We start from the raw sequence: 13,918 nt of genomic DNA, 5'->3' as shown, positions 1-13,918 counted from the left end.
GAGTCAACTCGTCGCATGAGGTGGCCAAAGTATTGCAGTTTCAGCTTTAGCATCATTCCCTCCAATGAACATCCAGGATTGATCTCCTTTAGAATGGACTGGTTGGATCTCCTTGCAGTATAAGGGACTCTCAAGAGTCTTCTCCAACACCACAGTTCAAAAGCATCGATTCTTCGGCGATCAGCCTTCTTCACAGTCCAACTCTCACATCCATACATGACCACAGGAAAAACCATTGCCTTGACTAGGCGGACCTTGGTTGGCAAAGTAATGTCTCTGCTTTTTAATATACTATCAAGGTTGGTCATAACTTTCCTTCCAAGGAGCAAGCGTCTTTTAATTTCATGGCTGCAATCAGCATCTGCAGTGATTTTGGAGCCCAAAAAAACAAAGTCTGACACTGTTTCCACTGTTTTTCCATCTATTTCCCATGAAGTGATGGGACCAGATGCCATGATCTTTGTTTTCTGAATGTTGAGCTTCAAGCCAACCTTTGAAAACCCAGCATAGCCAACAATAAATAACAAATAAATAGAACTTTAAAAGAAAATTGTGCTTTAACCTGATTGAAGATTTTTGTCTCTGTCTTTATCCCCTCTATTCATTACAATAAGAAATTAGATATATATCCAAAATAATATTACCTGGATATTTCACCCCTTTCGTATTTATCTCTTTTTATCACAAAAGATCTAATTATTGGTAGAAAGTGCATAATTGTTTCAGAATTAATTATTTTCATCTACTTTCTTCCCACAATTTATAAGCCATGATAAACTCACAAAATTAGATTACTTTTAAATTAATAAATTATAAAGAGATTGTGTTTTTCCCTAAATTCTTATAAACAATTTGGATAAAGCAAATGTAGTACAACTGGCGTGGATGGTGAAAAGTAAATACTGAGACAAAAAGGTCAGATAGAAACAGATATAATTCTGTCAGTATAATTTTGTTGCTTAGTCATGTCTGGCTCCTTTTGCAACCCCGTGGACTGTAGCCCACCAGGCTCCTCTGTCCCAGGCGAGAATACTGGAGTAGGCTGCTGTTTCCTTCTCCAGGAGATATTATAATAGAATATCTGTAAAACTCTATTTTTAGAAACTGTATAAAAAGGGACTGGCACTTTCTTTTCCTTTTGCAATGAAATTAAAGCAGTAATTAGTTATTAGGCTTTATATCCATGTCATTTCAATAATGAGAATTTTCTTTGATCATTCGAGAAAGATAGTATTCATAGCAAAGAAAGTACCTTGTTTTCCTTGGAAGTTATGTGCTTTCTTGAAGAACTTATCTACAGAGCCTTTGAATTATGAACCTTGGTGGCATTACGGGGAAAGGCACTGTAAGCTTCAGTCCTATCAACAGAGCAACAGAGAAGAGGATGTGAGCTAGGAAACGAAAGCCTCCTTTGTTTTTCACGGTGTGCTGACTTTCCCTGTGTGTCTTGTGGGGTTAATGCTTCACTAGCAATCATTTTTCTGTGTTTGTTGGCAGCTGATGGACCACCTGAAAGCTGGGGTTGAGGATGTGTGCGGGCAGTGGAGCCACTACCAAGTGAGAGACAAGTAAGACAGCTCTCAGCGCCGAGGAGGGGTGGGTGTGACGTGGGGACCTCGGGGGGTCCCCTGGAAGCCGGGCTTGAAACTCGAAAGACTCCTGAGGAAGGGGACCAGGAAGACAAAGGGCCCGGGAGTCATGCCATACCGGAAGCGGGAAGAAGTCCTGGGAAATGGACTCCCAGGGGGTGGAGGCAGTGAACTTGGAACGGAGTGCTTTAGGGAGAACTACTATAGCCTGCTTCCCGGGTGGCTCAAGGATAAAGAACCCACCGGCCAGTGCAGGAGGTGCGGGTTTGATCCCTGGCTCAGGAAGATCCCATGGAGAAGGAAATGTCAGCCCACTCCAGTATCCTTGCCTGGAGAATCCATGGGCAGAGGAGCCTGGCGGGCCGCAATCCCTGGTGTACAAAGAGTCGGACACGACTGAGTGACTGAGCATGCGTGGGGCGTGTTATAACAGAGGCAAATGCGTAAACTGTAAAATAATGTGGAAGTGCGTGTGGAAGAGAGGCAGAGAACGCAGAGAAGAATGCGAGCCCGCCGAGCATCAGCAAGAGCAGTGTATCTCCATATGCGAAGGCGAGGGAGAGCACGTCCTGGTTTGGATATGGTCAGAAAGATGAGACGAGGGGAAGGAAAGGTAAGGACGCACTGTCCAGGGCAGAGTCCAGCATCTCTGTACAGCCACTGATACTATAAAGTTCGATTTGACCTTTAAGACTCACATCAAAAGGCTATTAAATAGGAGCGTAGCCATACTTAGGCTTCAGAAAGCAAACTACACAACGATGTGGAAGCTGGATTAGAAAGAGAAAAATTAAATGGGAAGACACATAACACTGACATATATACACTACCATGTGTAGAACAGATAGCTAGTGGGAAGCTGCTGTAGAGAACACAGAGCTGGGCTTGGTGCTTTGTGATGACACTGAGGGTGGGGATGTATTTTACTATATAAATCATGAATATACTAACCTGATATTTTAAAGCAATTATACTCCAATAAAAAGAAAGAGAGGAATTATCTCTCACACCAGTTATCTCTCACATGATCTCCTTAACTGTCCTGTGCTGTTATTCTCATTTTAAAGATGAGCAAACCAACTCTGAGAAGTCAATTAACCTGCCGTACAGTGGAACCTGGATGTGCGTTTAGGTCTCTTGTTTTCAGTGAGCCACAGAGCTTCCAGATTAGTGAAGATCAGGAATTAGCAGAAGGCATATTGAAATACTTTTAGAGGAGACATGCTGGCTATGATATCAGAAAAGGAAGATGAAGCAAGGAAAATGAGAATGACCATCTGATCTTCAGATAGCGAGCAGAGGGAGGTAGCAATGTCATGGTTAAGTCTATAGACTGTGGAAGAATGTTTAGCGTCAATAGCAGATTCTGCTTAAGTGTCTCATACTCACTCAACCCCTTTTGGAACTGAGTCTCAAGTTCAGGAGGAAATCGTGACTGGTGATAGAGATTGTGAATTGTCAGTATTTGGTACCCAAAGCTGTGGATGTGGCTGAGATGACTGGGATCTTGGGAAGAGGGGAAGCTCCCTGAGGACAGGACTCGGAGAAGCTTTCCCCTTTTCCCTTCCTGTCCTCTGAGGCAGGAAAGGGAGAGGAAGGACAGAGGAGACTGGGAAGAAGTCATGAGGAGGCTGAAAGGGGAGCAGGACGTGCAGGGTTTACAGGTCGTCCATCAGCAGGAGCCAGCGGCTGAGAGCACAAGGGCAGTGGCGACCACTGGTCTGGCCAGGACAAGGTCCAGGGGAGCCCAGGCTGAGGAGCTCAGACACGTCCTGATAGTTGAGGGGCCGATGGCAATAGATTGAGGAATAAACAGAAACCATTGCTGCTCATGAAGGAGGCTGAGCAATGACCCTGTTGGAGCCAGAGTGAGCCTCAAACACAGATCACAGAGCCCACGAATCAGAGCCTGCTCAACCAAGAGGAGCTTTGGCTGATTAAGTCCATTCACCCCACAGACCAGGAGACCAATCACCAGATGACACTCCAGCAACCCAGGAAATAAAGCAGCAGACACATTACTCTTTGAATGGATGATGGCTGGAGGTATTGAAAATTCCTCCTCCAAACGAATGGCTGACACTGAAGGCACCACGTTCTCTGAGTGGCTCAGTCTAATGGGTCAGCCCGAGCTTTGAGACAGTGGTCAGCGGCCGTCAGCCTCTGGCTTATTCAGATGCTCCATCATTCAGGGTATGTGTGGGCTCTGCCACCAGCCCCCACCTAATTGGCAGGATTCAGAATGATCTGCCACGTAATGAGTGAAACTACTGTAACAGCCAGGCTGTTTAAGCTTACGGGTTCTGGTTGAATAGGCCAGCACGGCTGGACGTGCAGCTGCCACTGCTAGCGGTTACTAGGATGGACCAACAAAAGCCCGATCAGCCCCTCCTTTATTCTCCCACAATTGGGACTGAACTGGTCTCTCCTGCTTCCCATTTAATGCCTACTTTTTGCCCTGATTATAGCTTGTCCCTTCCTTTTGTTAGGTTGATGTTCAATGTATTCAGGCCATCTGGCCGTTCTTTCTTTATTTAAAAAAAAAATGTATGAATTCTATGATTTAAAAAAAAAAATGTGTTCAGAGTCTATGAATTCCAGGCACTGTCCTGGCGTTTTTGAGAATACAGTTAAGTGGTAGTTTGTTTCAAGAAAAGTATATATACTTATATAACATGTACAGATATTGAAGATTTCCAAAATATTGGTTTTCGTTTTTAGGTTTAAGAAGTTTGATCACAAATATTTACGGAAAATCCTCATCCGAAAGAATCTGCCAAAATCGAGCCTTGTTTCTTTGTACAAGAAGCTGGAAATGAAACAAGCGATTGAGATGGTGGAGTCGGGGGTTCTAAGCTCTACAGCCTTTTCCGCCCCCCATCAGTAAGTGACATTGCCCTTGATCTGGACTTTCAGTGTCAGAATTACAGAGAGCAGTAGCTCATTGTTCTATTTAAAGGTGATCCCAGGAGTGAAGAGGAAGAGGTATAACAAAGGAAAAATGAGATGAATAACATCTACAGCTTGGCACCTTATAGCTTGGTCCATGCTCCATCGATTTCACCTAATTTCTGAAAAGTACTTTCTAGCAAAAAAAGGAGAGTTTTCTGACATCTTTCTTTGGGAGGGAAGGGTGAGTGAGTTTATAGAATATTTTTAGCATATTTTAGAAGTCTTTCTCTTCCTAGTTAGACATGTCTACCCTTTAAGCCCTGCTGATGTGCCTCTGCTAGTCTTAACGTTGTCTTCTCCCATGAGTGGTCTCTTCCTGTCTTCTATGAAAGACCAGGTCTGCATCCTAGGATGCTAACTGGGATTGTGGGATGAGGGGGTAGGAGCAAGAGCTGTGGCGATTGGTGGGATATTTAAAGGGAAGGCTGTGTTTGTAATTGTGCCTCAGGCAAAGATCTGTGGGAAGTTGAGCCTTTTTTCTTTCTACAAGAAGCTGGAAATGAAACTGGATGGCTTGAGTCTATGTGAGACCAGCTGTGAGCAGGAGCATAGAGGCCCAGGGGACCTTAGGAAGTTGGTACAGAGGCAGTGTAGGGAGGGGTAAGTCTGGTACATACTCCATCATTATAAGAGGATCCCCTCTGAAGCCTGGTGCTTCAGCCAGAGCATCTGGAAAGCTATAATCCCAAGAGCTGGCTAGACATCTTTATAAAGTTGCTTTAAGTCTCTGATGGAGGCTTCCCAGGTGGTGCAGCAGTAAAGAATCTGTCTGTTGATGCAGGAGACATGGGTTCGATCCCTGGGTCAGGAAGATACCCTGGAGAAGGAAATGGCAACCCACTCCAGTATTCTTGCCTGGGAAATCCCATGGATAGAGGAGCCTGGCAGGCTACAGTCCATGAAGTTGAAAAAAGTGGGGCGTGACTGAGCACACTGACATTGATCTGAATTTAATAAGAACCCCTTCAGTGTCATAAGAATTATTCTACCCCCTACCAAAGATGCCCAGTTTTCCTCCAAGAAACAGTGTACAAATTGGGGGGAAGTAGTCACGATGTATATTTAGCAGAAATTACTCCAGCCTCTCCACCCTGGCATCTTTAGAAGATCAGGAGTATCCATCTTCTCCTAACCTCCTCATGTTTGAAAAGCAAACAGACAAGAGATAAGAATAGACAGCAATCAACTTGTCATCAATGCCTGAGTGTTATTTCTCACCCTTACTTGCTAATGAATCAGAAAAACTGTCACCTTTCTTAAGTGGGAAAAATCCCAGTCTGGGAAAAAGATCTAAAGGAGCATCCCTGAGGGCGTCTCTGTATAAACAGAAAGCTTTCTGCCTTATTTCTTGGTGAGACTGTTTTTGTGGTTGGTTGGCTGGTTTTACATGGCTTTAAGGAAATTTCCAATCCTAAAATGAGAAGATGCTGACAAATATTAATTGGCAGTGACATGATGAGCCATATGAGAGCCTGAGACAGAAAGAAAAGTGGGGGATATTGATCTTGCCTTTGTTTAAAGTGTTGCTATTAATATTTCATTCATCACTGATAATTTTGCATTTACTTTTATTTTCTACAGCATTGAAGTCAAATCCTACTTCACTTAATTCCTGAACTTTTGGGCATCCCCTTACCCAAGGTTTTCCTGGTGTCTCAGACAGTAAAGAATCTGGCTGCAATGCAGGAGACCTGAGTTTGATCCCTGGATTGGGAGGATCCATTGGAGAAGGGAATGACTGGCTACCCACTCCAGTATTCTTGGAGAATCCCCATGGACAGAGGAGTCTGGTGGGCTGTATATAGTCCAAGGGGTTGCAAAGAGTTGGACATAGCTGAGCGACTAACACTTTTACTTTTTTCACTTTTAATGTTCAACAGGAGAGGTGCAGACAGTTTAGACCACGAGGAACATCCTCAAACACCTACTCACTAGTGATGTGAGGACTTGTCTGGGAACGTAGGGGTGCTTATCTCAAATGAGACCAATTCTTGTGTGCTAAAACATATTTTGGATCTCTGTATTATTTTATATTGCTCATAAGCAGGTGACCTCAAGGCAAATTTTAATCCAGTTTCATTTGGAGGCTGTGTTTGGATTGAGTCAGTTATTTTTCCGACATTTGAGATTAGTAAGAGAGCTTAATAGCTTAGAGATACCCCCTTCTGTAGCCCAAACTAGTTAGTTAACCGAGGTGGGAGAGGTTTTTTAAAATCGATATTTACTACAAGTCTAGTATTTAAATTGCCTTCATTTGATCTCATCAGAAATCTGTAGGACATCAAGCAAAGAGGAATTCCTCTCCTAAGATCAAAGCAGCTAATTTCTTAAAAAACAAACCTTCATACAATAATAGGAAAAAGAAGTGTGTACTCAGCTCGCTTTTTGTGATTCTCTATGAGAGGATAACAACAAGACGCACACATATTTTTTTTCTTTAGAAGTTGAAGCAATTGTTCTCCAAGAGGTTAAGATTTGTAAATTCGGTGACCTTCAGGAGAACACTACCCCCAGAAGTTGTCTATGACATACTGTAGACAATGCTGATTCTAGGGAATTCCATTACTTTTACATGCATTATTTTATTTGATTCTCAAAACAACTCTATGGAGTAGATAAGTATGTATTTGGATTATTATTCTAAATATGAAGCACCTTGCTTTGCCCATGAGCAGTAAGCTCTTAGAAACATCAGTGGGTGGAGGTTCAAGCTGATTAAAATATATTTGGTTGCTATTAAAGCGCTAGTGGTAAAGAATCTGCTTGCCAGTGCAGGAGACATAAGAGACTCCGGTTCGATCCCTGGGTCAGGAAGATCCCCTGGCGGAAGGCATGGCAACCCACTCTAGTATTCTTGCCTGGAGAATCCCATGGAAAGAGGAGCCTGGTGGGCTATAATCCATGGGGTCAAAAAGAGTCAGACACTACTGAAACAACTCAGCACACAAAAAGATATTAAAATATTTATAATAAATGCATAGGCATAACACTGCAGCTATACGACTTCAGAATATTGTCTTTAAAAACTCCCGAATACTTATAAGGTCATTTATAAAAAGCACATATTGGTTGATTATAATTTAAGAATTTTTCAATTGATCACATATTGCCAGGTATAGGTTTACAGTCATGCATGCTGACCCCAAAGACTCTAGAATGAAGATTCTCATGCTGTGTTCACCTCTGTGATGGAATATTGTCTTGTGGGGAGCCGGGGCCACAATTCTGCAGTCCTCACTTATCCTCAGTGATGGGCACTTTGGTGACCTTTCTAAGAAGACACAAGGCAGCCACACACAGAGAAGAGCTGTTGGTAACATTGTTTACTCAGTGGGCACGTCCTGTAGTCAATATACATTTTCCTGGATTTCATGTATAAAGTTACTAAGGGAGCATGGATTCTTCCAGATAAATCCAGATATATTTGATCTTTTGGGACTTCAAATTATGGCATGAATATAGCATCTACTAGATTTCATACCTACATTGCTGTGTTTAGAATGGAGACCTTTTTTTAAAATATTTATCGTTACTTTTGACCACGCTGGGTCTTCCTTGCTGTGCGTGGGCTTTTCTCCAGTTGTGGAGACCAGCGGCTACTCTCCAGAGGTGGTTCTTCTCATTGCACCGGCTTCTCTCGTGGAACACCGGCTTGAGTGAATGCAGGCTTCAGTACTTGTGGCGCACGGACTTAGTTGTTCCGTGGCATGTGAGATCTTCCAGGACCAGGGATCGAACCCATGTCCCCTGCATTTGCAGGCAAATCCTTAACCACTGAACTGCCAGGAAAGTCCTGAAAATTCTTTTTACATTATTAGAGCCTCTGATTTTTTAAAAAAAGATTAAGAGAAATCTGAACCTTTTATTCAAATACATTTACATCCCAATTTTCCCAGTTTGATCTTAATGGCCATGAAATTACCAGTGACTTTTTCTTTAAGGTGATCAAGACTTTCTTTATGTCTTGTTCCAGTGCCAGGAGTCTTTTCGTTTATAATTTTAGTTTTTTGACTTAGAGATTACTAACATTCAGTTTTTCTATGGTTTTTATCTTTTCTGTGCTCATGATATGATCATTTCAGGGGTGATTTTGCTAATGAAGTAGCAGGTAGGAAAATGTATGCATCGCCTTGCTTGGGTCAGTAATTCTTCCTTATAATTTTATAGCTACAGCTTCTCAGTGTGGATTAATATGAGGCAGTGCCTCTGAGACCCCTGCATTATATAGCCAACCAGCAACCTAAATGGGCTTTAACTCAATCTGATCCTTCCCAAAACGGTTAATTATAAACTGGGGAGAATGCTAAATTAGATCTCCTGTCTCAGGTTTAATTTTATCATTTTTTTCACCTATGGTTTTTCCCTCTTTGGTCAGTTTATTATGAACACAGGAAGTGGAACTGTTTGATTAGCTGTAGTTTCTGTTTAGCAATAGATTCCTTCCACCATAATAAAGGAAAGTGTGCAGATGTGGATTGTGGGAACACATGGGTGTATCTACATCAGAATGAATTTTGTTTGAAGGACATTTAAATAGGTTGAAATAGCCTGATAATATTGTTTAAATCACTGAGGGTGGTAACTGAATATCAATGCTGTTGACATTTTCAGCTCTGAGATATAGAAACTGATTTCACTGATTTAGTAGAAAGGGTATTAGTCCATTGGCAAATCGCATTGCTAAGTAAATGCTGGCGTCCTGTGATTTTTCAGGATTCAAATTGTTGAAATTCTTTTATAGGTGGTACATTACTTACAAAATATCTTTGCTACTTATTGGCAATGACAGTACTGTTTGGGGGGACAAGGACTTAAAAAGTGGCCTGTATTAAAAGCAGTAACTACTCATCTTTACGATCAATTATACTAAGACCTTTAGAAGCATGTAATAAAGAATCCACCTGCCCATGCAAGGGTTGCAGGTTTGATCCCTGGGTTGGGAAGATCCTTGGGAGAAGGAAATGACAACCCACTCCAATATTCTTGCCTGGAAAATCCCATGGACAGAAGAGCCTGGTGGGCTACAGTCCATGAGGCCTCAGAGAGTCAGACACAACTGAGCAGGCACATACACGTGGAATATAGCAAATCAGCACACATGTGCATTTCAAAAAACTGCAGCTAGAAAAGAAAAAAAAAAATCACAGCTCCTTAAGGGTTTATTCCACGATGTAAAGGGAGGTGACAGTATTAAAATATAGGTTTAATTTTCTTTAGTTCTCTCTTTTTTTGTTCATATGTTCTACAGTGAGCATATATTATTCATACAGTGTTTTTAAGAATTACAACCACTAGACCCAAGTGATTGAAATTGAATATGTATGTCACATGAGAATTCTGCACATAGCGATGTCATGACTGAGAACCTTGAGGACAATTGTGCATTGTTGGCTAACCTGGCCCTGACTTGGCTTTTGAGCCCATTTAGGAGGGGGTGGGGGGTGGAGGTGCTCATGGTCAAGGAGGCCAGAAGTCAACTGCCTCTAGAATCTCAGAGCATCCAGTGTCTCCAAGCTGGGCTGGTTTTCCTGGTAGAGGTGGAGGTGGTTTAACTCTCTTTGTAAAATACGATTTTAGTTTCTTCACATTATTCTTTCAGTTCAGTTCAATCGCTCAGTTGTGTCCGACTCTTTGCGACCCCATGAATTGCAGCACGCCAGGCCTCCCTGTCCATCACCAACTCCTGGAGTCCACCCAAATTTGTGTGCATCAAGTTGGTGATGCCATCCAAACAACTCATCCTCTGTCGTCCCCTTCTCCTCCTGCCCCCAATCCCTCTCAGCATCAGGGTATTTTCCAACGAGTCAACTCTTCGCATGAGGTGGCCAAAGTACTGGAGTTTCAGCCTCAGCATCAGTCCTTCCAATGAATACCCAGGACTGATCTCCTTTAGGATGGACTGGTTGGATTTCCTCGCAGTCCAAGGGACTCTCAAGAGTCTTCTCCAACACCACAGTTCAAAAACATCAATTCTTCGGTGCTCAGCTTTCTTCATAGTCCAACTCTCACATCCATACATGACCATTGGAAAAACCATAGCCTTGACTAGACAGACCTTTGTTGGCAAAGTGATTTTAACCAGAGATAAAATCCCTAAAGAGAGAATTCCAAGATAAATATACTCAAAGTTTGAACACTGGATAGGTTGTTGTTGTTTAGTTGCTAAGTCATGTCCAGCTCTTTGCAACCTGGGGCCTGCCAGGCTCCTTTATCCATGGAATTACACAGGCAAGAATACTGGAGTGGGTTGCCATTCCCTTCTCTAGGGGATCTTCCCAACCCAGGGTTCAAACCTGTGTCTTCTGCATTGGCAGGCAGAGTCTTTACCACTGAGCTACCTGGGAAGCATAAATTAGTGCAATTCCAAACGTGGTGACTATATGGTGTTAACTGTGAGCCTTCAGGGAATAAACTTATTTGTGTTGACTCTAACAGTGAATTATTTGATTTATACTTTGTGGTATCCTTTCTAAGAATGTATTTTATAATCATTGATTTTTATTTTTTTATAAATATGTCTGTTCATAATAGATATGGAGGAAAAAGTAACTGGTTTGTCACCACTTTTTAAAAATGCATAGACAGTGGAGGGACAACTACAAAATTCTCAGATTTGATTACTTCTGAAATGTCCAGGGAGAGACAAAAAGGAGGAAAAACTAATTACTCATGATCTTCTGTTTCTATGCTGTATGGTGGATGTGTACATGCTTTTTTATTATTATATTATTCTTTACACCTTACATATAGTAGACATTTTTTATGGGCAAAAATCTTTTGTAAGATTTTAAAATAGGAAATTTATATTGTTAATGTAAATAAGTGGTTTGATATGCTGGTGGTAATTTTTCCTAATGTACATTGAAATATAAACAAGCCTATTAAAATTTTAAAAATTTAAAAAAAATAAAATAAAATAAATAAATAAATAAAATAAAATTTTAAAAATTTTATATATATATATGAGTTAGAATAATTCTCATATAAAAGCTTTAGACAAAGAAGCCATATGTTCAAAAGGCAAGATGAGACACATGTGCCAATATTTTCTATGAATTTCCTAAAACAATAGGAAAGCTTATGGAAAAACAGGGGTTCTGAGTTTTGGAACTCCTAAAAGTAAATCGATGCTTTTGTAGTTGTCTTGCCAAGATGAAAGAATAACGCTTGGCTTCCCTCCAATGATGTTTCCAGGGCCCAGAGGACACAAGAAACCAAAAGACTTTCCCCCGAAGACGTGCAGTCCATGAGGGACATTCTGACACGCAACATGTACCAAGTTCGACAGAGGGTGTGTATATGAGACTTGTCCCTACTGCTGTTCTTGGAACCGGTCCTCCAGATAATAGTTCTTGTTCAGATTACCCTCTCCCAAGCAGCCTTCCTGCTGAGCAATTTCTCTCTGCTTAGTTTGGAAAACAGAAAATTAATTGTTATGTTTCTGCAGCAAAATTGGCCCCCGTGGTAGAAAGAGAAATGCAGATCCAGTTGCTGGCCGTAGGGGTCAGGCTGCCCCAACCCTGCAGACCTGGCTTTCCAGAATCAGCAGGGCTCCCTCCCCCTTCAGAGACAGACCAATGATGGAGCTTGTCCACCAGGGAAGAAATATGACCCCAGGATGCCAGTGGTGATGGAGTCGTCTCAGCACGATTGGTTGTCTAGAGCTTAGAAAACTGGGATGGTTTAGATTAGAATATCAAAACCACAGTGCTGAAAGCCTGAGGAAAAAAAAGACATATCGGGGACTGACCCAGCAGTCCAGTGGTTAAGACACCAAGTTTCTAAGGCATGGGTTCAATCCCTGGTCTGGGAACTAAGATCTCACATGCCACTTGGCCAATATACATCTATCTATCTATTTCCACCTCCCCCCACCCTCCCCCCACACAAATGAGACCTAGCAAGCATATTATTTATCAGTTTTGGAAAAGGTATAGAGGCTATTCAGGTGAGTTCTTCGGAAAATTTGATCTAATCAAATGACATTTATACTAATGTCCTCTAATCAGGAGCTCTTTAAGGCTGAGGATTCAGTGGAACATCCCAATTGTTGAGTAGGATAATAAGTGAGTTTATTGCTAGGGCCTTGGTTTTTGCGACTATGTCATGGGATCCCCCCAAATCATTTAGTCAGTTTCTCATTTTCAAGTAGAAGATGCTGAGGTTAGAAGAGTTGTTGTTTTTTTCTGTCATCATCATGTCTGACTCTTTATGACCCCATGGACTCTAGCCTACCAGGCTCCCATTTTCCTCTCCAGTGGGTCTTCCCAACCCAGGGCTCAAACCCAAGTCTTCTGCATTGGCTGGTGGGTTCTTTACCACTGAGCCACCCAGAAAGCCCTAGGAGAGTTATCTCACTTGTTTAAACTCACAAAACAAATTTGAGTTAAGAACCCAGGTCTTCCAACTGCCTAGCCATGGCTCTTTCCATGACTTCAGAATTACATGATCCGGAGTAGGTGAATGTATTTCTGGCTACTGTTTTGAGAAGGTCAGTGATCAAGGGGAATGTGTCAGCAAAAGGCCCTGCACCCGCGGGTCAGTAGCAAACAGCACGCGTCAGGTAAACCCAGCAGCTTTCAAATCTTTCCAAGTGAAACCATTTCGGCAAGACTATCACTTTCTGCCTTAGGTAAGTAGATAAGAACTTCCTGGTTGAAAGAACACCAGCCTGCTTAGGGAGGGTCACAGCCCCAAAGGTGCCTGGTACTGAGACTTTCCCCATGGAGGTGGAGAGTGAGGTTAGGGAAAGGCCTCAGTTGGTAAAGAATCCGCCTGCAATGCAGGAGACCCGAGTTTGATTCCTGGGTCAGGAAGATCCGCTGGAGAAGGGAAAGGCTACCCACTCCAGTATTCTTGGACTTCTCTTGTGGCTCAGCTGGTAAAGAATCTGCCTGCAATGCAGGAGACCTGGGTTTGATCCCTGGGTTGGGAAGATCCCCTGGAGAAGGGAAAGGCTACCCATTTCAGTATTCTGGCCTGGAGAATTCCATGGACTGTATAGTCCATGTGGTCGCAGAGTCGGGCACAACTGAGTGACTTTCACTCACTCACTCAGAAATAAGAGAGATACTGGAACTCTAACCCATCATAAAATGAGGCTGTCTTATCAGGCTCTTAGATAGTCGTCTTTCTTCTTTTATCAGCACCTGTTCAATCTGCCTGCAGGTTTCTCCCTTCTAAGCTTTGTAGGATCTCCCTTCCTTGCTGCAGGAGAACACTCATGGCAAACCAAGGGGCTCTCCCGGAAACGACTTTTGCTTCCATTTTTGTTACATGAGAGAATGAGACTCACCTGTCCTGCCCTTTCTGTTCCTTTCTCATCCCATCTTTTTTTTTTTAATTTCATATTTTATTTAACGTAAAAGGACCTGCCT

General features: G+C 42.4%; 1 protein-coding gene across 1 annotated transcript in view; it reads left to right on the top strand.

The window, feature by feature from the left end:
- SLC9A4 (solute carrier family 9 member A4) overlaps positions 1-13,918 on the top strand; it is a 53,155-nt gene that overhangs the window by 32,221 nt on the left and 7,016 nt on the right. Inside the window, exons 7-9 of the mRNA XM_055400464.2 lie at positions 1,498-1,568; positions 4,311-4,472; positions 11,736-11,832. Of these exons, the coding sequence (XP_055256439.2) occupies positions 1,498-1,568; positions 4,311-4,472; positions 11,736-11,832 (330 nt within the window). The remainder of the gene's footprint in view (positions 1-1,497; positions 1,569-4,310; positions 4,473-11,735; positions 11,833-13,918) is intronic.

The sequence above is a fragment of the Moschus berezovskii genome, chromosome 11, assembly GCF_049115385.1.
Source record: "Moschus berezovskii isolate FMDL1 chromosome 11, NW_MosBer_1.0, whole genome shotgun sequence".
Lineage (NCBI taxonomy): Eukaryota > Metazoa > Chordata > Mammalia > Artiodactyla > Moschidae > Moschus > Moschus berezovskii.
This window is presented reverse-complemented; position numbering and strand designations above follow the sequence as displayed.